The 26,733-nt window shown below is 39.4% G+C and overlaps 1 protein-coding gene across 1 annotated transcript; it reads left to right on the top strand.

Moving 5' to 3' along the window:
- The first annotated feature begins 5,967 nt into the window (after positions 1 to 5,967).
- On the top strand, positions 5,968 to 25,935 carry ampd1 (adenosine monophosphate deaminase 1 (isoform M)). Its single transcript, XM_088331560.1, has 15 exons — positions 5,968 to 6,224; positions 10,763 to 10,928; positions 12,731 to 12,881; positions 14,216 to 14,381; positions 14,495 to 14,714; positions 16,175 to 16,304; positions 16,382 to 16,576; positions 17,348 to 17,479; positions 18,301 to 18,464; positions 18,571 to 18,697; positions 18,768 to 18,931; positions 21,411 to 21,531; positions 22,678 to 22,851; positions 22,915 to 23,025; positions 25,600 to 25,935. The coding sequence occupies exons 1-15, from the start codon at positions 6,203 to 6,205 to the stop codon at positions 25,753 to 25,755; spliced, it is 2,199 nt and encodes a 732-aa protein (XP_088187686.1). The 5' UTR covers positions 5,968 to 6,202; the 3' UTR covers positions 25,756 to 25,935.
- The last annotated feature ends 798 nt before the right edge of the window (positions 25,936 to 26,733 follow it).

Genomic DNA, 26,733 nt, shown 5'->3' with positions numbered 1-26,733 from the left:
CAAAAGGGTCAAATACAACACCTACATTTTGGACTGCGTCACTCTGGGTGATATTACATTTGTCAATGTTCAGAACAGTTTTTTGAGAACAAGTCACGGCATTTAGATGGAGCAATAACTAACATTTCGATCTTTTCAGAATTAAGGCGCAAGAAATTGAATGACATCCACTCTTTTATCTCCGTGAGGCAGGCTTCCAAATTTCCACAATTTAGTGTGGCAGATTCCTCCAACGGAAGATATAGTTTTGTGTCATGTGCGTAGCAATGGAAACTGATATTTTACTTGCGAATACTCAAAACCCAGGGATGCACAATGTCCCTTCAAGTGTTTTGAAATAAATAATAATATTTCTCTAATTTATGGTTCTGATTGTAAAATGGGGGCAGCACGGCGACGCAGTGGATAGCGCTTGTGCGGCACAGTTCATGTCATGGGAACCTGTCGTGGGTTCAAATCCAGCTCCAGACTTCCTGTGCTGAGTTTGTATGTTCTCCCCGTGCTTGCGTGGGTTTTCCTCCGGGCACTCCGGTTTCCTCCCACTTTCCAAAAACATGCTTTTCAGGTGAATTGGCCGGTCCAAATTGTCCCTAGGTGTGAATGAGCGAATGAGGTGTCTGTCCCTGTGTGCCCTGCGATTGGCTGGCAACCAGTTCAGGGTGTCCCCCTGCCCACTGCTGGGATGGGCTCCAGCCCCCCCGCGACCCTAATGAGGATAAGCGGTACGGCTGATGAGATGGGATGAGATTCTAAAATGGTGAACTGGTATTAGCCCCGACATGATTGCTGATTTCAAAATTCACACAGTTCTCATCCTCATGATGGTAGTGCCTTCACCAGCAAGAACTCTATGACAGAGCATCTTGTGTTGTAATTTATTTAGCCATTTAGTTAAAAATGTTTGAGAAGCATTTAGTGTAGTTTTGATAATACACAAAAGCCTAACTAAAAAATACACTGAGCAGGTGTTGTTGCCTAAAAGGGGTGATGGTAACTTGATAAGGATCTTTGGATCCCTCCATGTGAACCAGAAGTCCTGAAGCTCCCCGTCAACCCGTTAGATCTTAATCGCAAACTGGCTCTCAGTTCTTTTTTTTTAAAACGCTCACCGTTTGCCTTTAAAGAAGCACCCTTAGATTTAGGCTCACGTTGCAACCCCGATCATGACCCCCCAAGTTCCAGCCCTTTCACACTTCCAGGTGTCAGTATCATGAGAAGCCCTTAAGATCTGATGTACGACAACCACAATTTGTTCTTGTTGAATGAGAATGTTTATGGAGCGGGTTAACAGGCAAGTTTTGAACCCCTAAGGCCTATCTCAAGTGTTTAAAGATCGTTACATCATACGAGCCGCTTAATAAATAAATAAAAATAAAGTTCAACTTGATCTCTTACTCATTCAGCTGTAAAATGAACTCTGACATTTAAGTCATGTCTTCTAAAAATAAATGTCTTATAGACTTTCTTCAAGCTGCAATGCCGTATGATAGATGCTTTTAAATGGGTATGTCAAAGTGTAAAAGCAAGTTTCACCAAAAACTGTTGGCTGGGTAATCATCAATCTTTCGGTCACCCATTCTCCAGGGACCATAGAATTGACAAAATGGAGGTTAATACAAAATGATCCAAACGACTTTGAAATTATCTTCCTCCATCGATGATTTAGAAAATCAAATTTATCCGTTGCCATGCCTTCTTTTTTATTTAAAGATTAAAGCTACACTGGTCTACCAACCTGTCAATATTTTATTTGCATTTTTGAGAGTTCCAACTGCACTTGTGATCTTTGAACACACCCTGAGTTTGTTTGTTTCAAAGGAGGCTTCCGAAAAAGGTCTAAAATTCTCACAACTCGGTATAAAGTTACGACATACTCCTTCCGGCAAAAAACAAAATAAAACAAAAACAAAAACTTGGAACAATATCATACTGTTAATTTTAAAAAAAGCTAATGAAGTATGTACTTTGAATTAATTACCTTAGAAACTAGCTACATTGTTGAAACAATTTGGGTGTGGTCGTATTGGAATTCTAGTTCTAAAGGGACACTGTGTAATATTTGGCCACAAGATAGAGCTGTATTGCATGGCTGAGTACTATTGGTGTGTGAGTGTGTGTGTGAATGGGTGTGAAGCACATTGTAATGCGCTTTGGGAGGTCTTCATTGACTTGAAAAGCGCTATATAAATGCAGATGATTTACCCTTTACCATTTATTGTGGACTGCAACCAAAAATGGGTGCTACAAGCCACAAGGAAGAATCTAAACTACAGAGACTCAAAGTGATCCAATCGCACCATTTTTTGAAATTCTCTTGCACAGCCATTCACCAGGTTTTTGATCTTTGTGCGTACCCTTAGCTGCAAGATGGCGGGGTGAATGTGTTCTAGGTGGGCCTCATGTTATGTCAAATGAATACACATTTTTTTAGCCCTCAAGTATTCTAAAATAAATACAATTTATATGATGGTTCATGCATTTTTGTTTGTCATTCAAATCTTTTTTTTTAGTTCAGTCATCCCAAAACAGGCCACACCCCTTTCCCCCTCCATCTTATTTACCAAGTCTTGATAAAATATTTTGAACCACAGCAAGTTAAAAAACATCATTTATTCGTGAGTTTCGATGCATGACGGGGGACCAAAATAGGATTAAAAATAAAGTATTCCTGTGTTTGATACTTTTCTAAACCAGTCCAAGTGAAGTACTCAACTTTGAGTCGTTACCAATGCTAACGTACTAATCCTGTTTCTGGGAATTTTGACGACGTCCATAACGTCCCCCCCTCTATACAATCACAGGTTATTGTTAAGTATAAGATAGACTGATGTACTTGAAGCTCAGGAGGTAAAATGCTTGTCTTGGGATCAAGTTTGATTCCTGGCTCCTCTGCGTTATATGTTAAGTGTGCTTAGGCAAGACACTGAATATCCCGATAAGCAGGTAGTTGTCTTGCATGGCTGACATGCTATCGGTGTGTGAGTGTCTGTGTGAATGGGTAAGTGTGAAGCACATTGTAAAGCTCTTTGGGAGGTCTTCAGTGACTTGTAAAGCGCTAAATAAATGCAGACCATTTTAATGAATTAGGCTAGGAGGCGCTAAACAATAAACAATGTTGCTTTAAGGAATTGGTTTAAGGTTTTGGCACATGAAGGTTGCCAATTAGGCATTGTTCACAAATCACCCGTTTTTTAATCTATTTTTTAATTTCCTGCTCTTTTTTTCATTATTTAAAAAAAAAAATGAAATAGTTACTTTCCAACATGAGAAGCATTTTCCCAGAACGGGTGTCAGTTATTTATATATTTACATTTCATATGCCGAATGGCCTGGCAGACTCGGCTTCCTTTGCCTACTTGCTCTTTTTAACTTGGTGATTAAAATATAGAGTTAATTAATTTATTCAATAAAATAAGTACTTACTGTCTGCCTGTTGTTCAAAGTTTTGTGTCATCGTTTTATTGCAAAAAAGGATTTTTGTAATAATAAAAATAATTATTCAGTCTTTAGTCTTTGGAGTCTCACGAGAAAGGACGCTTCTCACCAGAATTTTTCCTTTTCCACTGACTTCTACTTCTTACAGGTTTTACACATTTCAGTGTTATTCGAAGGAGAAGGATGGGGAAAAAACCCTCAGAAACTGTCCAATGATTGTTATAATAATATGATTTTGTTTGTTTAAAGGATTGATAGATTTATTCTGGGGACGGGTTTCTTATAAGCCTTCGGGATTAACCTGTTTTCATTTTCAGTTTATGGGTTCATTTTATGATGTGATGTTTTTTGCAACATGATTGAAAATAAAAAATAAACAATAAAACAAATACAATATATGCTGTAACATACGTCTCAAGTAGAGGTAATTCCTCAGTCAGGCATCTCTCTCGCTGACTTTTACCTTTTAATTATCAACCTGTCATTGTTTATTGTTTCTTTTCCTTTGTTAAGGATGCGCACAATAGAGCATGCACGCTCAGCGGCACTGTCGTGTCAAGAACCGGAACAGGAAGAGGACCCAAATGCGTAACGTTTCTCACAGAAGCTTTATTTTACGGGAAATGGGGCAGTCCTGCACGTTAACCCAAACGCCATTGATTCGGCGATCGCTGGGCGGAAGACGTAAGGCAGCAGACTGGCGTGGAACGACAGGAAGACAGAGGCCGACGAGATCGATACCAATTACACGAGCAGAGATCTGACAGATGGGGTCGATACCGGACAGGACGGGACAGACAGGATTTATATCAGACACTGGAGACTGGAGTCCGATAACAAGCAGGACAAGATAGACGGGAACGATACCAGACACTGGAGATCGATATCAAACAAGACAAAATAGACGGGAACACTACCAGACACTGGAGATCGATATTAAACAGGACAAACTAGACGGGAACGATACCAGACAGGAATCACATGCAGGAAACCGGACAGACTCAAAACACACGTCTTGCGGGTGCAGAGGTTCGTTGACGGACTGACAAAGGGTGAGTGTGAGCACTGAGCTTAAATAGGAGGGAAGCCAATCAGTCAACGAGCCGCAGCTGGCGCCAAACGGGCGGGACCAGTAGGCAACGGTGACAGTCGGACCCTGAGAAACGGGCGTGTGGATGGGGACGAAGTCGTCCAAAATCAAGCTTCCTCCTCCAGAGTCCTCACTAATAAAATATGAAAATTCGGGTTTGCTGTGGGCTCGGCCCCTCAAATCAAGTTAACTGGTCTGGCTTGGGCTGGTTCGGGTTTTTATATTTTAGGCCCCATCTTACCTTTACTGTCAACTTAGATGTTTCACCTGTATTTTATTGTATATGTTTTTGATCATTTCAATTTGTACACGCCATGTAAACAATTTTTGCATGGGGAATTTTTTTCAGACTCCCTTCTTATTAGACCAATCTCGTCTTACCCATTCCGCTCTATTCTGGATTGTCTTGGTCATTGATAACAAAACACATCATCATTGTAAATGTCTTATAGTTTTGCGGTATTCTATACACAGGTAAAGGCGGCAGGGCGGCCGGGTGGTTAGCGCGTAGCCCGACGGTGCGGAAGTTCAGGGTTCAAGTCCAGCTACCGCAGCCTTGCGGAGTTTGCATGTTCCCCCCGTGCTTTCGTGGGTTTCCCCGCGGCATTCCTCCCACATTCCCCAAAACATGAATGTTAGGTTAATTGGCCAGTCCAAAGTGTACCTAGGTGGGGATGAGCAAGTGATTTGTTTGGATATGTTTGCCCAGTTCAGGGTTTCCCCTGCTCACTGCCCAGAGATAGCAGGGATGGGCTCCAGCACCCCCGCGACCCTACTGAGGATATGTGGTGCAGATAATGGATGGCTATATACAGGTAGTCTGTCTTTCTGTGTGTAGATAGTTTTTGTATTGGGTTTGGAAGCTTAATCATTGCTTGATTAGGGAAATTGCGATAATTAATTAGGGAAGCAATTGACTGAGGTTGACAGTTAGACAATTTGCTTATATTTGCAGAAAACACCATCAACCTACATTTTTGGGTTTGAACAAATCCATTGACACTAATAACAGCAAACAAATAATGTGAGGTTTGAACAACCCTTCTCGACAATCTTAACAGCAATCAAGCATATTCACAATTTCGTTATGAAACATCTTTGTTAGTGTCAAAAGATACGTCCCGGCCAAAGTCGATTGTTTTTTGGTCTGAAAAAATCCACCGACACCAACAGCAGCGAACAATCAATGTGAGGTTCGGACAACCCATCTTGACAATCTCAACAGCAAACAAGCATATTCACAATTTTGTTATAGCTGACATTATGACGTGACAGTATGTCGTTTTGCGTTTTAAAGCAATCTTTTTTGACATTTGTGTTGATTTTCTTCTCTTTCATTTTGAATGCAGCCCTAAACTTAAAGCGTATGATGATCCTTCCCCTTAAACGCTCGCGCTGCTACGCGTGCCTTTGTAACGCACGCAGGGTCTGTTTGTGCGTCGTCCACGCAATTTAAAATAGAGGCGCACACCTCTGAGCGCGTGTGCCTTTGGGGTGGGTGCAATACATGGGGAGTGCAAACTTTTTGGGCTTGGCAGATTCTGGTTTCACTTGCGACCCCAAGAGTGGGAGCTTCTTAAATTGCCGTGAGCTTCCACCCGGACTGCGCATTCCCACCGCCACAGCAGCGGTCCTTCTTGGTTTATTCTCGAGGAGACGTGTACAGAGCGAGTCACCATGCCGAAAGTTCTGGTGCCGGGTGAGTAGCCAATGTGCATCAAGCGCTGAGGCAAAAAAAAAAAAAAATTGGAAGTGAACGCTTTGTAATCTCGTGAATGCATATGTCAGAGGTCACGCCTTCGCTGTGTTGAAGCCTATATCATCAACAGCAGGTCGGATAACAGACTGGAGGATCTAACTTTAGAAGGCTTGTTCATTCGTGAGCAATGTTGCTTGTCGACCATTTAAAATATCATGCGGCAAACTTTTCTTACCCTTCTAAATAAATAAGAGGGAGAATTTCATTTACATGCCTGAACAATTGAGAGATCAACAACAGAAATTTGATTTAGAGCAGTGGTGAGCAACTACAGGGCCACGGAACGGTAGCGGGCCGTGGGTAGTCTGGTACCAAGCTGCACAGGGAAATTGTTTTTTTTTTGCTTGTACCTTATTTATTCTTGTACACACGTTTTTTTTTACCCAAAATAACACGAGGAATGGGGGAAAATATGTAAGGAGCCAACTAAGGTAGAGGAATTATTAATATCGTATACAAAAGGACAATCAATAAAGGGGGTTATATCAAAACTATATAAAGCCCTGAGAATGGATCTCAGTAATGAGGACATGGCAGTTAAGGAAAAATGGGAACAAGAAACTAATGTAGCGATAAAAGACAACGAATGGGAAAAAACATTGAAAGAGGGACACAAAATAACCAACAGCCCGACATGGAGGGAGTTTGAATGGAAAGTAAAAATGCGATTCTTCTATACACCCTCTATCACTTCAAAATATAAAAATACCTCAAATCTATGCTGGCGTAACTGTGGGGGGGTCGGTGACTTTACGCATATTTTCTGGAATTGCCCTGTAATATTAAATTTTTGGAGAAGTATCCAGAGAGAAATAAAATTAATCACGGGCTGGGAGTTGCGGTTGGACCCAAAGGCTTACGTAATAGGAATTTTGCCAGAAGAATTACTATCTGGTCAACAGAAATATATACTAAGGGTAATGCTTCTGGTAGCAAAGAAAATGATCACAGTGTCCTGGCTGAAACCACAACCTCCTGACATAAAACAATGGAGAGACAAATTAAAGCAAATGTACATTATGGAAAAAATCACTGCAAGACTTCAACTGAAACTTGACCAATTTGAGAAAAGATGGAAGCCTATCACACAAATTTTACTTGATGTCTAAACACCTCCCCCTATTTATTATGTCCGTTGTTTTTTTTTTTTTTTTTTTTTTTTTTTTTTTTTTTTTGGGTGTATATTTTGATTTATTATTTTATATATATGTATGTATATATATATATATATATATATATATATATATATATACATATATATATATATATATTTCTTTTTGTATGGATGTATTGTATGAACATTTATTCTTCCTTTCTATTAATAGTATTTTTTTTCTTCTTTGTTGTTTCTTCTGTTATTTATGAGTGTGTCAAGTGTATATATTTTGTGTTGATGTATGATGGAGGAATCAAACCTCTGTCAAAATTGGTGTGAGAAATAAAAAGTTAAAAAAAAAAAAAAACTCAGTTTGGGTGCGCATTATACACAAGGTTTAACAGTACTGCAGTACCATATCTGAATGATGTTTGCGCGATGATTGATTTTTGGACAGAGATAGCATTGGATGCAACGGTAATCGAACCAGGATCGCAGCGGTGAGAGTGTACAATGTAATACTGGGAGAAAAAAATAGTGTGATGATTAGATAAAATTAAATGCCTTTTCCTATGTTATCCAGTTACTTAGTGATTGCACGGAGGATTTAGGGTTATTATTATTATTATTATTATTACTACTAGAGGTCTTTTTTAGCCAGGCCGCTAGAACATTGTCAGACATTAAACCGGTCCGCGAGGTCCGTGATACAGAAAAGGTTGCAGACCAATCATTTAGAGGGCTTATTTTTATCAGGTCACACAAGATCAGGAAGTTTCATGAATATCGATGGCAGAGTACTGATACCAATACTTGGTTAAGATGTCGATACTAGCAATGGTGGTCGATACCACTATCGGCCTTCTAGTGGCCATTTAATGGAAATCTGGAATCAAAGGAATGGTAAATTACTGATAAACAAATGCAACATTAAAGAAAATGTATGAGGAAAAGGAAAGTGGACTTAATTCCTGAATAAACAATTCTGATTTGAATGATAACTAAAAAAATGCATGAACTATCCTACAAATAGGCAGTTTTTTAAATCACTTGCATTGCTTTCACATAACATGAGCCTCACCTTGAAGTAGCTGACTTCGCTGTTTGCCATATTGCTGCTACAGGTACTAAAAATGATAAAAACCCAGCAAAATTCAGAGCAAAAATAATGACGAAATATTGTGGGGTTTTGTCACTTTGAGTCCCTGTAGTTTGTATTATTCTTTGTGCCTTTTAGCACTCTTTTTTGTGGCACAATCAATATAATAATTTCTAGTGGTCAAATAATAAGTGTTGCCCCTTTAAAGTTGTTTCTTCAAAAATATCATCCATTTTTTCGGAGGGAAGAACATTTTATTTTATGGTATTCGTATTGGTATTAGTAAAAAAAAAAAAGGTATAAAACATCCCTGCTATGACACTTTTGTTCTGTGTGCATAAAAAATGCTACATTGCCAGATTGGTTTTGTTTTTCCTAGGCAATGATGTTTGCACAGTAGCTTTTAATTTCATTGAAATTAAGTACAACAAAGGAAAAACCCAGCCCCTGCTCCCATAATTGCCTTAAGTGAGTATACAGACACTCACACCAACCAAGTAATGCTGTCGAAAACAAGGGAGGCAAAGAGTAACCAAGTGAGGAAAATCGTATGTGTTCAAATGTTGCTAAGCATTATGCATCCATGGCCAGTCCTCAGCACTTATTATTTGAGCACTTGATATCACTATATTAGTTTGTGCAATAAAAAATGAGTGCTCAAAACAACGAGGAATAATACAAACTACAGAGACTCAAAGTGACAAATCCCAACAATTTTTCATCATTTTTTTCCCTGATACTGGACGAAGAGCCCTGACTTTCTAACTACAACCCCACCATCACCTTTTTATCCTTCCTTGGTTCAAAACATTTGAATCTAACAATCTACCTTTTCTTGGAGTTGTTCAAGACACGATGGGCATGATGTATACAAATTAAAAAGTGGAAACATCCACAATGCCACTATTTTGAAAAATATGCAGAAGGTAAAAGGACACAAGAAGAAATAATTGTAAGGATGTTCTAGAGCACTGGTGACTCTCTTGTTTGGACATAAAGAAGAAGAAAAAAAAAAAAGGGGGGGGGGGTGCTCAACACACCTGTGTACCACCTTAGAAAAAAGTGAATTAGGATTGCTTTGCCACCTCGGGAGTCAAGACCTTCACTCATTGCTGTCAGCAATAAAAACAATTCCTTTTGCATTTTCTTAAAAGACTCCGGACTACCGACAACTTAAGTCTGGCAAAATTGCCTCTGCGAGTGGACAGCTCCACAAAAAAAACAAGAATTAACTTCAAACTCAACCAGATGCTGGCTTTACCTGCAAACACTATGTCAAGTCATGTTTATTTGTATAGCCCTTAATCACAGTCTCGAAGGGCTGCACAGACCACAGATTATTGCAAACTACAGAATATTATTACACCATCCCCTGATCTAAAACCTACATGAGGGCAAGGAAAAACTCAAAAACCTCAACATGAGGCAAATGAAGAAACCTGAGAAGGGACCGCACATGAGGTAATCCCCCTTTCCAGGATGACCAGGCTGCAATTGATGATGCAATAAATAATACACAGATATTGTCAACATAAAATATAGGTTAACTATTTCCAAATCCAAATGTTTACATACATTTTTTTTATATTTTTCAAACATTTTCTCGGCTTTAACAGATCAATACCAATGTTCATAAAACCCAATCACACTGAATTAATGTTTTATCTACTCCACTGCTTTACATTATGTTTAATGAACCTTTAGAAGTAGCTGAATGCAAATTAGGAAGCTGATCTATTTTAATTCATTTAAGTTGGCGGCCATTTTGACGGTTTCTGAAGGGTAAAAATGACACGCACATGGCTGGTCTTTAGATGTATAAAAACATGGATTTGCTGCTTATTAATGTTGGTTTAATTAACAATGACTGTGTTTATTTTCGGTTTAATTCCATTTATTATTTGAAACTCTTGTTCTATCTAACACTTTCTTTTTTTTCACCTTGGGTGGCGCTACTATCTTGCTGGTCACGATCAGGTCATCATAGTAAGTACGGAGGGTGAGACATGGTCCCTTAAGGGACCCATCTCGCGGAATGGTTGTCTTTGGAGTAGATAGATGAAAGCATGTAGGCCAAGCTTCATCGGTAGAGGCCATCACGCATCATCTTTCTCTTGGCTTTTTAGATACCATTACGGCCACAGATTGACGGAGTATGAGAAGCATCTGTTTAGATTTTTGCTTGGCAGAAATTGAAATGAACTTGCCCTTTTGCTCTATTGCTGCATGAGATATGCGGAACCTGCATCGTTTCCACAAGCTCAACATCGATTCTGTCCCCAGAGACCGACGACAAGATGCGGGCATTTGCCGAGCAGATCTTTGCCTCGGAGACCAAAGGCGAGGACATCCGAGATGAGATCTCTGTCTTTGACGTGCCCGAGGACTGCCCTATCCTCCACCACGAAATGGCGCACCACTTGCAAGTCGATGACGATCTGGAGAAGCGGTGAGTGCTGGAGACTCTCTGAAGGTGCAGTGCAGCCTTTATCCGCGATGTACTGCAATAAGACAATGCCTTTATTCATACTCAAAACATCTGTCAGATGAACAATGCAAGGTTTTCACATACAGCTACCTATGTTTCCCCGCGTTTTCCATGTTTTAAGATAATTTCAAATTGTTTATGCCGCACAACAATTTTAAACAAAAGTATAAAAGGCGACACTAAAAGAAAAAACTGTTTGTGTTTATTTGGTGAGTAGAATATACTTTTTCCTCCCATTTATTTTGTTCTTATTTTACATAGTCTGTTTTATTGTTACTTCTACTAGTGATGTGCACAGAGGTTCATATCTGGCAAGGCACAGTCACATTTACAAATAAATGAACCTACATCTTCATCATTTGATTTGCAGAGCAAGAAAGCAATACATAAACGATAGCATAAGTTAAAAAAAAAATGTTTTATCCTAAAGGTCGTTTAGGGTGTCCTTAAAAAATATGAAAGTCAAACATTTTTCTCTATTACTTATGTGTTAAAAATGCCCATTTAAGTTTAGGGAGCCCATATGCTTTCCACTGTGCCTATTTTGATTTATCTTACTTTTTGCAAAGCTGTTTGGGGCGGAACACATTTGGTAGGAAGAACAGGGGTTGGGGGAGTGCTGGAGACTGACGTAATGCTCTTCCCTGCTGTGTTCTTTTCATTTCTATTTGTTAGTGTAGCATGAAAATGGTGTAAGTAAAGAATGCCTGCTTCTGGTAGCCGAAAGGCTAAGTAATATGTTTTATCCTAATTGTATTCATATTATGTTGAATTCAGTAGTTTTGAAATATAAAATAACAAAAATGTCAAGTTAAATGAAAAATAACTTAGCACTGATTAAATACAACATTTCATATTTTTGGACTTTTATATTTCCATGATGCCAAGTGAGGCTGTGCCTCCCCCCTTCCCCTGACTACACCTCATTACTACTCATACTAATACTACCCCTAATACTGATAATCCTATTAATAGTACTACTACTACTTCTACTTCTACTACTACTACTATTACTACTACTGATAATAATCATAATTAAAAAAAAAAAATGGAGATTGAATTTGAACCAAGTAAAGCTTGGACACCAGTTATTAGTCGGAGTTCCCCGAGCGATCAGGTTAAAGCTGAATTTCTCGTGCATGCTGCACAAAATTAGAATAAACTGCCAAGCAAAAGTTGATCCAGTCCCGTAGTAATTTTTTTTAAATATGCTTCTTAGCCGGCTGTGGCCAGTACTGTAGCTCCCATAATATAGGAATAGGAGCCCAAAGACTTCAATGTAATTTCCCTAAACTAGGCTACGGCTGGTACAGAAGCTTCTATAGGAACTCACTGGTGCCGTTGGAATGAATGGGGATCCCATTGACTTCAAAGTTATCTCTCCAAGTAATACACCGCCTGGCAAGCTGCAACCAACTGCAGCTCCCATTATGAGTCAATGGGGGCCCATAGACTTCCATGTCCATCCATCCATCCATCCATCCATCCATTTTCTGCACCGTGTATCATCACTAGGGTCGCAGGGGTGCTTAAGCCCATGTCAGTCAACTTTGGGCAGGGGGAAGGGGACACGCTGAAATGGTCGCTAGCCAGTCGCAGGACTTCAATGCTATTTCCCTAAACAATACGCCCCTGGGAGGCCGTGTCCAGCCACCATTGATAATAAACACCTTTTACATTAACTTCTATTTAATATTGAATATTTGAAAATATCTGTACAAAAGGAGAAAACATTTTGAGCTGGGACTTTTTGACACTTACAGAAAGAAGCGCTTTCGCACCATGGCTGTGCCGAGGGCTGCTTCCAACCAGCAAGCGGCGGCCCCTGTTGTGTCTTTAGAAGTGGACACACCCACCTACCTGGAAGTGCCTGACTTCCAAAGAGTGGCTATCATCGGGGACTACGCTTCTGGGGTATTGTACTCTTTATTTACCTTTATTCAATTGCGCTGCTCAAATTTAAATCAAATCGTCCTGACTTGAGGGAATAATTGCAGTCTAAGATCTTATACTTTTGCGTCTCTATCAATTTATTACTTTGTGTGTTGGGTTTTTCCAGCAAAATGTAACCAGAATGTCAATAAAAATCCATCCATTTTCTGCACCGTTTATCCTCAATAGGGTCACGGGGGTGCTGGAGCCCATCTAAGCTGTCTTCGGGCACTGGGCAGGCGACACCCTGGACTGGTTGCAAGCCAGTTACAGAGAACACTGAGACAGACAACCTTTCACACACGCTTACTTATACATTGGGACAATTTGGACCCCACTTATTTGGAAAGTGGGAGTAAACCACAGTGCCCAGAGAAACCGACGCAGGCACGAGGAGAACATACAAACACCACACAGGGAGGCCAGTAGCTGGAATTGAAACAGGGACTTCAGAACTGTGAGGCAGACGCGCTAACTAGATGAAATACAATCACAAAATAAAAGGCCAATTAAAGCACAGCATTTAAAAAAAATCCACCCCATGCAGATCTGTGAAATTCAAGGCCACATTAAAAAATGGCTTTAAGCCAAGGGGCAAACTGATCGAATTTTGAAAATATTGAAAATGACGCATATAGTCTAGTGATCCTAATTGAACCTATGGAAAACCTAACAAATATATTCAACTATGATCCGATAGATATTTTTCTTATGGCTTTGTCAAGTGATATTCAATTTTCAACAGGCAAAAAAGATAAAAGCATTTGGTATAAAAAAACCCTCTTCAAAGTGAAAGAAGCCATTTATTTATATTCAGGGACCATCAGTAGCCTTTAGTTTGTATTTTAGCAAAAGTGGGCTAAAATAACTTCAACAGTAATCTGTCACTCACTCAATTGAAAAACTTTTAAAAACATAATTGGATTGAAAGTGCAAAAATCTATGAACCAAATACTTTTTTGAAGTGGAAGTAATGTACAGAAAAAATGCACACTGATTCCTGTTGTATACTAAAAAAGTGAATCAAGATCTACAAAAGTGAATCAAGATCATCTCATGAGCTGTAGAAAATTTCCCACTGGCAAGATTTGTCCTTGACTTAACTTTATATGTTTTAATTATATTCTAATATGCTTAACTAAGAATGCTCCTGATGTATTTGAAGGTTACCTGAGGGCTGAGCATTTGTGATGTCATGCTCCCCGGAACACAACTGTCAAATTGTCCGCCCCTCAAGATGGATAAACCTGCAAAGTTTAAAAGAGGCTTTAATGACATACTTTGACAGAACCGATACGTCTCTTTGTTGTGTTCAGGTGACGATGGACGACTTTGAACTGTCCTGCAAAGGCCTCTACCGCGCTCTAAGTATCAGAGAGAAGTACATGCGGCTGGCCTATCAGCGCTTTCCATGCACCGCCTCCGAGTACCTCCGTGACATCGAGGGCGAGACCTTCAAGGTGGAGGACCAAATGCAGCCCGGTGAGGACAACGTTTGGTCCATTTTCAGCACCTACAATTTCAATCAATCTGACCTCAAAATAATTGGGCAGAACTTCAAGACTAATTGAAGATCAATGTTTGGTTTTCGTCAGTCTTTACTGCCCCTCCGAAAGATGGCGAAGACCCGTTTGATGCAGCGAGCCTGCCGGAGGACCTGGGTTATGTTGCCCGGATGAAGGATGGCGTCATCTACGTTTATGACGACGCCGAAGCTGCGGACAAACATCAACCCCGAGATCTGCCGTGCGCAGACTACGCCACCTTCATTGATGACATGAACTTCCTCATTGCTCTTATTGCACAGGGTCCCACGTGAGTTCTGCGCACCATCAATAACAGTTATCCAATAACACTTAAGTTCCTATGAAGTAAGAGTCAGAAAACGATCCGCATCACATAAAGTGCCTATGATTTGCTCCGATTTAACTTTGGTTTTTGAGTTTAAGTAAAAGTCAAAAAAAGAAACTATTATTCAGAGGTGTTCTGAGGTGTTTTCCGATATCTGGTTTTCATCAAAATTAACAATTACATTTCATTTTGGATTAAATGGGATTCAAATGACAACTGCCATCTTTTAAAGGGCTTATAATTAACTTCACATTAAGTGTATGGTGCCTTTTTAGGGGGTTTTGACAACAGTTTTACATTTGAATAATTTGGTTGTCTTTCGAATCAACCAATGACATTCAGACGGGTATATTAAATTTTATGTGTGTTTTTGAATAACCTGTGTTCAGATTTAATAAATCGCATACAAGATTTGATAAAGTTAAAATCAAATCACAACTGCCTTTGCAAAATAGGCCATTAATAAATTCTGATTTTTAGGAGGCTATCTTTTAAGACTTATGTATGCATTTAAATGTGGTTGTGTTCAGATTCAGCCATTTAAATTCAAACTTGTACTAAATAAAAATCAGAAGATAACTGCCAGGATTTAAAGGGCCTGTCATTGGTACCAAATAAAGTTTTTTGATGGTTTTGTTTGCATTTGAATGATCTGTTTCTGTATAGAATTACCGTATTTTCTGCACTCTTTAAAAGAAAAATCCCAAAATTAAAAGTGTGCCTTAGAATCCATTGCACCCTGTGGTCCAGAAAATACAGTAACTACCATTAGTTCTGGACTACAAGCCGCTACTTTTTAGCTACCTTTTAGCTACATTTTGAACAGTGCAGCTTAATTTTTTTTTTCATGGCAGCAACAATGTCGAGCTGCTCTTTTTTACAACACGTGCGCTCTAAATGCAAAACACGGTTGTGACGTCTGGAATCATATATGACACCATTGAAATAAGTTCATGTTTTTGCCAAAATGATTTATATAATACATAACTGTAGCAAGAACGGAGGTTTGACTACTTTATTTACAATGTACTCACGATATTTAAACTTTTTCACCCACAAATCAAGTCATGAACTTATCAATCCGAATCCAACAGCAGTGGAAATCATCAATCAAAAATGCTACGGTTTTTTCTTCTGTATACACACAGGATTCATTTTTATGGCTATTTAAGCTTGCGGCTTAACATCCAGCGGCGCTTGAAACTCAATGACGAAATTGAGTTTCGTTTTTAAACTTGAGCATGCCCCTCAGGTGTACTCTGTAGTCCGGAATTTACAGTAATTGCATTCAAACTTAAATGAAATGAGACTTAGCCTTTATTTGAAGGGCCTTAGTTTAACAGTATATAAGGTTCAGTTGCTGTATTTGGCATTTCCTTACATTTTTGATAATGTATTGTATGAGAATGGTGCTGTATTTTCAGCAAGACCTACACTCATCGCCGTCTGAAGTTCCTCCTGTCCAAGTTCAATGTGCATGAGATGCTGAATGAGATGATGGAGATGAAGGAGCTGAAGAAGAACCCTCACAGAGATTTCTACAACTGCAGGAAGGTCGCCAGAAACCCAATCTATCTGCTCCCTTTTATTCCCGATCCTAGTCTTGACAATTTCAATGTGGGTCACTTCAGGTGGACACTCACATCCATGCTGCTGCGTGCATGAACCAGAAACATCTCCTGCGCTTCATCAAGAAGTCATATCGGGTGGACGCCGACCGAGTTGTGCACAACGTTCAAGGCAAAGAGGTTACCTTGAAGGAGCTATTTGAGTACCTCCACCTGCATCCGTACGACCTCACCGTGGACTCTCTGGACGTGCATGCTGTAGGTTCATTGTATGATTAATCATTGGGGGTAGGATTTTATTATAAATTCATCATACCACAAACGGTTAAAAAGTATTGTTGTTGCCTCACTGTTGAAGCAAAATTTGCTGCCGTCACAGAAATAACGTGTAAAAACATGTTTATTTGGCATCTAATTAGGCTTATTTAATTTTTCTTTTTCTTATTTTACTATTTTTTTTTTATTAAACTTAATTTAAAAGTGTAGAGCTACAAGTATTAAGAAATAAATATTGTTAAATTAGTACATTAAATTTGAAAAAGTATTAAATGAGCTTAAATTTTGCCCTTAATTTTCTACCTAAAATTTTGCATTGTGCCTAAAAAGTTGTAATCATTTACAGCTTTACAGATAACGCTAGAAAAGTCAATACAATGTCTGGCATTCTATTCTATTTCTTTTCCAGTATATTCTAGTATATTGTAGTATATTATTATACGATGACAGTAATATGTTTTTGCTTACAGTATTTTGTTCTTAATTCTTTACTTGAATTTTTGCAATGTGTCTTAGAAAAAAAAAAAAATATTTAACTGGCTTTACAGGGACCTCGAAAAAGTGTATGTAGTCTCTTGCATTTTATTCTATTCTATTGTATTCTATTCTATCTCAGTATATTTTTCTAGATTACAAGATAACGACATATATATATATATTTGCTTTTTATTGCATTTTGGGGGTGGACTACCAAGATTGGGTTCTCAGTGTTTCAACTTTTTACAGAAATGTAATTGTTTTTTTCTCTGATAGGGAAGACAAACCTTTCAGCGTTTTGACAAGTTCAATGCCAAGTACAATCCCGTGGGAGCTAGCGAACTGCGAGACCTCTACCTCAAGACAGAGAATCACATCAATGGGGAATACTTTGCAACCATTATTAAGGTCAGCTATAAAATAAATTCAGCGAACAGAATACATGACACATTTCAAAAAAATGATTTAATAACGACAGAAAACATGAAAATAGCCTGTTTAGCACTGATCAGTAAATTCACCTTTACCACATTGCATCAATCCCTAATATATAAAGCTTTTTAACTATAATACAACATGCGCACTGTAAGGTTCATAGCACTTAAATTATTGTTAAAAATATATATTTGTTGAAATGTCCATTCATTTTTTTACAATCAATCTGAAGTGTCTCAAGCACAATGATTACACTGTATTTTTGTCAGGTTTTGAAACGGTGATTGCAGTTAAAGATTAGGCTTAAAATTTGAAAAACAGAAAAATACAGACTTATTTTCTTTTGCACTACACAATACAGCGACATATAATGAACAAATACTACACAGTGTCCCTTTAGAGCCGCGGTCTCAAAGTGCGCTATTTTGTTACAAATTGTCGCTCTCAACTTGAAAAAGGTTGGAGACCTCTGCTTTACAGCGTCAACTTCTGACACCAATAGTTATAGTTCATTTGAGCCCTTTAACTAGGTAACGTGTAATACTATCTCAGCCATTTTTTTCATCTCACTCAATCATGAATTCCAGAGTAATTTGTCAAAGATTCATATTGTTTTAATGTATTATAATAGTAAAACAAGGATATTGGAAGAGAATGAGAGTATAATAATCATACCGGAAAAAATGTAGTAACATTGTTAATAGATGTATGTATGCATGGCATTTTTGTTTATGAAAAATGAGCAGCCTTCTAGATTCCTGTCTCCCTTATAGGTTGAAATTTTGTTTCCATAGGAAGTCGCCACCGACCTGGAAGATGCCAAATACCAATACGCGGAACCTCGCCTGTCAATCTACGGTTGCACGACCAATGAGTGGAACAAACTGTCTAGTTGGTTCGTCAAGCACCGGGTCTACTCCCCTCATCTCAAGTGGATGATTCAAATTCCAAGAATCTAGTGAGCCCCTTCTCTCTTCTTTTTTGTCACCAGCCACAAACCCTCACGACAGCCGTGTCTAAATCCTCTTTTCTATCCTAATGTTTTGGTGCCCCTTCCCCTCTAGTGACATTTTCAGAGGCAGGGACTTCGTCCCTCACTTTGGCAAAATGTTGGAGAACATTTTTCTGCCAGTATTCCAGGCCACCATCGACCCAAAATCTAACCCCGAGCTCAGCCTCTTCCTCAAGCATGTGAGGAACAAAACTGATGGCGATGACTAAAAATAGGAAATGCAATTATTACATGAGTTTTGTTACACAGGTAACCGGTTTTGACAGCGTTGATGATGAGTCCAAGCACAGCGGCCACATGTTCTCCACAAAGAGCCCCAAACCAGAAGAGTGGGACATTGCCAAGAACCCATCCTACACATACTACATCTACTACATGTATGCCAACATCACAGTGCTCAACCAACTACGCAGGTCAGTAAGCTTGACAGTAAGACAGTTTTTTCATCCTGAGGGCCGGGGAAAACACTAGGGTGCTGTGTGAACTTGTCTAATGTGCCACAGGAAATCGCCCAATTTTATCTTTGGAAAAAAACACGCCATTGTTCAGTATCTTGGCTTTCTACCATTGATCAGCTCGATAACTGTAACATTCATCCACATCAGTAGGTGGCAGCGGATTGCTATTTTTTTTCCACGTATAAACAAATGTTCGACTCATGAAGTAGTATAGCAGGGGTGTCAAACTCATTTTAGCTCGGGGACCACATGGTAGTAAAACAATTCTCATGAAAAGTGTGCTTTAGCTGGAGGGCTAGAGGTCTTTTCAGAGGCTAACAATTAATTTCCTATTCAGGGATGTAGATTTGTTGATAAAACAATTATTGAGGATTTTTTTTCCCACAATATTTTTTTTCGTTCACTAAGGTTAAATCTCTCGTGGGACCTAAAAGAACAACAGGATAGATTTTCCCAATGTTCTCTGGTTGATTAAAGGTAGACAGCAAATATAGCAACAGTGGGTAATTTGCGAGTGGCACCTGGCTTTGGCAACATCCCGTGGATATTTTTAAAACTGGCTGTTTTTCTTGTGCTTCTTTCAGCAATGTCTTGCGGGTCACATAAAATGATGTAGCGGGCAACATTTGGCCCTTGGGTCATGAGTTTGACACATGTGAAGTATAGGGATGTCACAAGCCAGAAACTGAGACAGGACCCAATAGCGTTCGTTTTACTCAGTTTTATTGAGAAAGAGAGCAGCGCTTGCTTCCACAATCCGATAATTGTCGGACATGGGTAGCTGATGGCAGGAACGCAGATGTGGCACTTCCATGTCGAGCACGGATAGTCGTGGGCGGCAGGAAAGCTGGTCGATAGCCGGGACGGGGGAGCAAGGGCGGTGAGGAATCCAGAAAAAAGGTCGGCAACAAGTATCAGGCAGGAAACAGGGCAAAACAGGACGATTGCCGGGACGGAACCGCAGGGCAGACACGGGTCCAGAAACAGGTCGGCAACAGGTATCAGGCAAGAGAAAACAGGGCAGGACATTGTCGGAAGGTACAGAGCTTGCCCAGCTGAAAGCATAAGTTCGCAGGACGGTCTGACGGCTTCCTCTTGGAAGCCGGGGGTTTAAAAAGAGTCAGGGAACCAATCAATGACCAGGGCTGTTGGCGCCAACGGGTCATTCGCAGGTGCCCCGGATCAGCAATCTTGACAAGGGAAATATATTCAATAACCTATTTTTTTTACAAAGCTGTTTCAATTTTCATTCCAAAGGTAACAATACATCAAATAAAGTAAAATCCTAGCACAGTTTTGCTGAGTAGAAGGGTTATTTTCTTAGTTTACAAAAAAGAACGTGGTCAAAATTATTTTGTCCAACTAGCTGATAATTTGTGCTAATTTTCTATTTATATATACATATATATTATATATAAACATATATTATATATAGATACATATCATATAATATATATTTATATACAGTATGTCACAGAAGGGAGAACCCCTGTCACATTTCTGCAGAGATTTCATTATAACGCTAAAAATAACATCAGTGAAGAAACATCGTTTAGACACAATGAAAGAAAGTATTTAAACAATGGCCATGGCTTCTTAGAAAGATATCCTTTGGTCTGATGAGACTAAGATGAATTTATTTGGCTCAGATGTTGTGAAGCATGTGTGCTGGCAACCAAGTGAGGTGTACAAACATGTTTGTCTCATGCCTAAAGTTAAGCATAGTGTTAGAAATGTCATGGTTTGGGGCTGCATGAGTGCAATTGGAAATGGGGAGTTGCATTTCAAGAAGGAAAACACAAACTCAGGGATATACCGTAAAATACTGGCGCAGAGAATAATCCCCTCCCTCCAGATACTGGGTGGCAGGGCAATAACCCCAAGTACACTTCTAAGATGACCAAGGCTTTTCTAAAGGGACTAAGGATAAAGGGGATGAATTGGCCAAGCATATCTCCCAATCTAAATCCATTAGAACATCTTTGGGGCATCCTCAAGCAGAAGTTAAGGAAGCACAATATCTTGAATATCCCCTTGAAAAGTTGTCATGGAGGGGTGAAAGGACATTCCTGTGGCTATTTGTGAGGCTCTAGTGAAATCCATGGCTAGGATGATTAAAGTGGTTCTGGAAAATCATGCTGGCCACACAAAATATTGAACTTCAGGAACTTTTTTTTAGGGTGTACTCACTTTTGTTAGCAGGGGTTTAGCAACTAATATACTACTAATATTTTTAGTTTTTGGAGGGGGGAAATAAATTTACACTGCTATTTAAGCTTTACACATACTACCTTTCATTGTTTCATAGCGATGTTTCTTCAGTGCTGTTTAATTAAACATTATGATGAAATATCTGCAGAAATGTGAGAGGTGTACTCACTTTTGTGACATTCTGTAAATATTATTGTTTTTTTCCCCTCCCTTTACATTTCAGGCAGCGGGGAATGAACACATTCATGTTCAGGCCTCATTGTGGGGAAGCTGGCGCCATCACTCATTTGCTGGCAGCCTTCATGACAGCCGATAACATCTCGCACGGCCTCAATCTCAAAAAGGTTTGTGGGTGGAACGTTCGTTAAACAAATAATTTTGTTGCAAAATCATATCCACTCAATTCAAAACATTTCTCAAATTGGTTCATTATTCTTTGCCACTATATGGTGGCCTAGAAGTCTACATCTCAAAAACGTTCACTCAATCTCATTCAAGAAACGATTGTGTGAGTTATCAAGTGTAAACACTGTATCTAAAAAAATTGCATTTTTGATGAGAGTCACTGTGCCCAAAATTGGCATTTCTCACACCTACCAATTATAAATCACTACGCCCCTTTGGCATAAACTTAAAATGAACCTTTACGCCCTTTCAAACCTTAGCATGTTTTAAAAAATGACAGATATTTCAGCTCACTAGTTTGATAAAATGCTTTCACAATTATTCAACACCTCTCAAAAGTGTGATGAACAAAAAGCAGAAATGGCAAATGAAACATAAAAAACACATTGATGGATGCAATCACATCAAATTGAAATGAAATTGAAACAAACTTGCAAAAAGATTTAGTAAGTTACCGTAATATTAATATCAGCCCAAACTTTCATCTACAGTTATTCTTAGCACCAAAATAGGGGACATGTCCTCTACCACTAAATTAGCCTCATGGGATGTGAAATAAATACAAATTTCTTAGCCAAGGAATATTAAAAACAATAAACGCTTACTGTGTATGAAAGTACGTGTATTTTAGCTTATTATTCAAAACAATATTGTTGATATTTAATAAAACAAGGTTATTTTTTTTAACCACTTGGAGGTGCTAAATAATAAACAATGTCATTTTAAAGCTATTCCACGTGTTTACAGCCATACCACCCTGAGAACACCTGATCTCGAGAAGCTAAGCAGGGTTGGGCCTGGTTAGTTCTCAAACAGGAGACAATCTGGGAACACCAGGTGCTGTAAATAGATCATTTGGCGCACGCTCTGCTGCGACAGAACTGACTGTAAACCCAGTTACAGTCGGGGAAAATGAATTTTCCTAAATGGAGCAAATAAATTAAATAAAATGTATTAATATTACTCGAGATATTATTCAATAGACAACGATTTGCCAATTTGAATCAAACACACCTGATTATGATACGTGTAAATGGACTCAGGCCAGGGTTTGCTTAGTTCTGAAACTATTCCTCAACCATCAGAGTCCAGTGCTGCAGTACCTCTACTACCTGACCCAGATACCCATTGCCATGTCCCCACTGAGCAACAATAGCCTGTTCCTGGAGTACGCCAAGAACCCGCTGCTGGAGTTCCAAAAGAAAGGCCTGGTGGTCTCCCTGTCAACTGACGACCCCATGCAGTTCCATTATACCAAGGTCTTTGCCACGTAAAGTGCTGATGGACTGTTTGCTCCTCTTGTTGACCCGTCTTGCCCGCAGGAGCCTCTGATGGAGGAGTACGCCATCGCAGCCCAAGTCTTCAAGTTGAGCACGTGCGACATGTGCGAGATCTCTAGAAACAGCGTCTTGCAAAGCGCCATGTCTGATGAGGTGCGTGAATGAGTGATTGCCACAATACAAACTATCTCTAGCACCTATGCTGTTAGCCAGAGGGAAGAAAAGCCACTAGACTGGTTCTAGGTTTGGTAAGTGGTAAAATAATAAAGGAAACGCCCAAGTCTAAATCAATTTAAAACAAAAGCCAGCAATTCAACAAACAATGAGCAAGGAAATTGACAAAATTGAATCTAATTTATAATAAAATAACACTATTATTTGGTTAAACGTGTTAGATGAGAAATCAAACCTTTTTATAATCTTGGTTTGTTAACCCTCTTTTATTTCTATTTCGGTATGATGACCGGTCATCCACTCTAATTTTGGTTGATAAAACTATTAATAATCACAAAAGGGACATTTATAGGGTTTAAGATTCAACCTAAATCTGTTTTGTGTCAAAATTGAATGTCACACATTAATGCAGTTCAAGCTTCAATGACAAACTGAATGAGGAGACCCTTCTTCATATGAGCAAAGGAAGACAAGAACGATCTTTAAATAAGCAAATAAAACACCATTCTGATGTTTTCCAATTCAGGGAATCTCAAATCCATTGGTATTGCTGCTTTCTCAAGGTTCATGAGTCTAGAGTCAAGATCAAAGCAAAAATCCAATTCCAACCGCAACCTTGGTGCAGAGCTCTATGATGAATAGGATCCTGGCTGGATTCCTGGTCTGGAGTAATCTGTTACCACAAACAATGTTTTCTTAGTGCATCAAAGCAACATTCAATTGGATCAAAGAGAACAGAAACAAATTCACTAAAACTTCTCAAGTTAAATGTCAATGGTCTGCATTTATATAGCACTTTTCAAGTCAATGAAGACCTTCCAAAGCGCTTTACAATGTGCTTCACACTTTTCCCTTTTACACACAAACTAACCGATAGCAGCGTCAGCCATGCAAGGCAATTACCTGCTATCTAGGGCATTAGGGAATCGAACCTATGACCTCTTGATCCAAAGACGAGCGCTCCACCTCCTGAGGCTATTGCCCAGGTTTTTCATCCCTTGCGATTCACACCGTCACAGTTCGAGTTCAACAAAGAAAACGAGAGATCTGTTTTTTTAATTCCAGGCAATGTTGTGCTTGGGATTGCTACCATAATCGCAGGTTATGTCTGTCGTCTACTCATGCATGCATGTTCTGCCCACAGTAAGAAATGACACAAGCACTCGTTATAATGTATTTGATGTATTTTCCTAGAAAGCTTTGTTGAAACAGGGAATAAAAAATCACTTTTGGCTCATTAAAATCATGTATTTTGTTTGGTAATTTAGTTAAATGATCAGATATTTACCACACTGTGGTTCCTATCAATTTTAATAATTGATTTAAAGGTTGAAGATCATTGCAGCTCTCTTAATAGATCCCATTATAAGCATTTCATTATAATCATTCAAATTATAATCATTCAAATGTTTGGTTGACTCAAATGACATGATATAGATTAGGGATGTCAAAGTCAAAAAGGATGCAAAGGCCCCCCAAAAAAACATAGTACAGCCTGGTGGCGCCCATTCCTTTCTAGGCCCACAAAAGTTCCCAGCTATTATAGCAATCGCAATACAATTCATGCAGTGGTGGGCCGTCAGGGCCAGCAAGGCCTTCTCTGCTGGCCTAACATAACCAGACATCATTATCATAATTCAAAAAAGGTAAATTTCATTTTAAATGTATTCGTCAAAAGTGGTAACCATGTTTGGAGTTATTTTCCATATTTTGTACTTGTCGTGATATCCATTTGATTACATCCCTTCCAGTAGTTTTAGGTCCAATCAGAATTCAGCTATGAGCTACAAATGCCCTGCCCGCCACTGAAATTAAAAGAAACAAATCAGTAAAACACAGAAATAGCATAGGGAACGTTTGTTCGATTGAAGCTCTCATCTCTCATCTCTCATCTCTCATTAGCCGTACCGCTTATCCTCATTAGGGTCGCGGGAGGCTGGGGCCCATCCCAGCCATCTCCGGGCAGTGGGCAGGGGACACCCTGAACTGGTTGCCAGCCAATCGCAGGGCACACAGGGACAGACACCTAGGGACAATTTGGACCGGCCAATTCACCTGAAATGCATGTTTTTGGAATGTGGGAGGAAACCGGATTGCCCGGAGGAAACCCACGCAAGCACGGGGAGAACATACAAACTCCGCACAGGAAGTCTGGAGCTGAACCCATGACAGGTTCCCATGACATGAACTGTGCCGCACAAGCGCTAACCACTGCGCCGCCGTGCTGCCCCTATTGAAGCTCATAATTTCAAATTATTTTGCACCAAATTCCAAATTGTAAATGAATATGAATTTATTAAAACCACTGGGTGAAACTTGGACTGTTTTCAACCTTGACATGCACTTTACGTTAGTTGACTGATGATCCGTCCAGGCTGTACCAGCTATTTTCCTAAATTTGCGGGGACTTTTGCTTTCTATTCGTGGTCTTTAGGGCAGATAAATTCAAAACATATAATAATCCAAAGGGTCAAAAGTCAAAATATTTTGCAGCACGTAGAGGAGCAAGTCAACACTAACCATCATCATCCTTTCTCTATTGTCTTTCCTCAGGAGAAATGTCACTTTTTGGGTCAGAACTACTTGAAAGAAGGTCCGGAGGGAAATGACATCCGCAAAACAAATGTGGCCCAGATCCGAATGGCCTACCGCTATGAGACCATCTGCTATGAGCTCAACCTCATCAAGGAGGGTGTCAAGGCAGAATAAACTCATAAATTGGAGGCATGAAGATCAATCAAATGGGGAAAAAATAGCTCACGTTTTGACATAAATGTTTGATCTTAAACAAAAAGCACTGTTGTAATGTACTACAAATGCATACTTGTTTTTCTTCAGGTAGACCTGAATTCAAAGCATTAAAGTGGGATTAAGACTGGGACAAACAAATGTCTCACTATGATGTTTGCAGTGGATCCCTGCCCAAGGATAACACGATGACGTTATTTGCTTTACAGTAGGATCTTGTCCAGGATTAACGTGGTTACTTATTGACTTCATTTTTGGGACACTGACCCAATATATTTTTTTAATGTATGACCTGACAATCCGTCATGTTAATTTTTTTTAGTGATAAATCATGCATTGAGTTTTTTTCTAATAGGTTACAGTAACATTCACTCTGTAACTACAAAATAAAGGCAGCATATTTGCCTTATAAAAAAGATTACTGTCTGCACCGATGCCATATGCAATATGTGATATTGTTAAGGAATGTCAGTGACAGTTGTATTGTTGTATGAAAGGATTGTTATTCTTCTTCAGTTTCTGTAGTGCAGTGGTTATGGTAAATGGTCTGCATTTATACAGCGCTTTTCAAGTCAATGAAGACCTCCCAGATCGCCTTACAATGTGCTTCACATTCACCCATTCACACACACACTCACACACCAATAGGGAGTCAGCCATGCAAGGCGCCTACCTGCTTAGATACTTTATTCCTTACCTGCACAGAGCTTCGGCGTTGGCATTCCAGTCCAGTTTATTGTCCAGCTGCACACCCAGGTATTTGGAGATCTGACAAACTCTACACATTCTCCTTTGATAGTCACAGGTTCGGGGTGAGGTCCAGTCCTCCTGAAGTCCACCACCATCTCCCTGGTCTTGGTGGTGTTCAGGTTCAGGTGGTTAGCTCCATTGGACAAAGTCCTGGATCAATTTAGGGCCATTAGGGATTCAGTGTCTTGC

The sequence above is a fragment of the Urocampus carinirostris genome, chromosome 3 (genome assembly GCF_059441175.1).
Source record: "Urocampus carinirostris isolate Australia breed hairy pipefish chromosome 3, RoL_Ucar_1.0, whole genome shotgun sequence".
Lineage (NCBI taxonomy): Eukaryota > Metazoa > Chordata > Actinopteri > Syngnathiformes > Syngnathidae > Urocampus > Urocampus carinirostris.
Note: the sequence above shows the minus strand (reverse complement) of the source record. Positions and strands in the feature narration are given on the sequence as shown.

Excerpts from the sequence above, each read along its gene's own strand:
- ampd1 (XM_088331560.1), top strand. The coding sequence starts at position 6,203 with ATGCCGAAAGTTCTGGTGCCGG. Across the intron at positions 6,225-10,762 it reads GCCGAAAGTTCTGGTGCCGG|AGACCGACGACAAGATGCGG; the intron begins GTGAGTAGCCAA and ends TTCTGTCCCCAG. Across the intron at positions 18,932-21,410 it reads GTGCTCAACCAACTACGCAG|GCAGCGGGGAATGAACACAT; the intron begins GTCAGTAAGCTT and ends TTTACATTTCAG.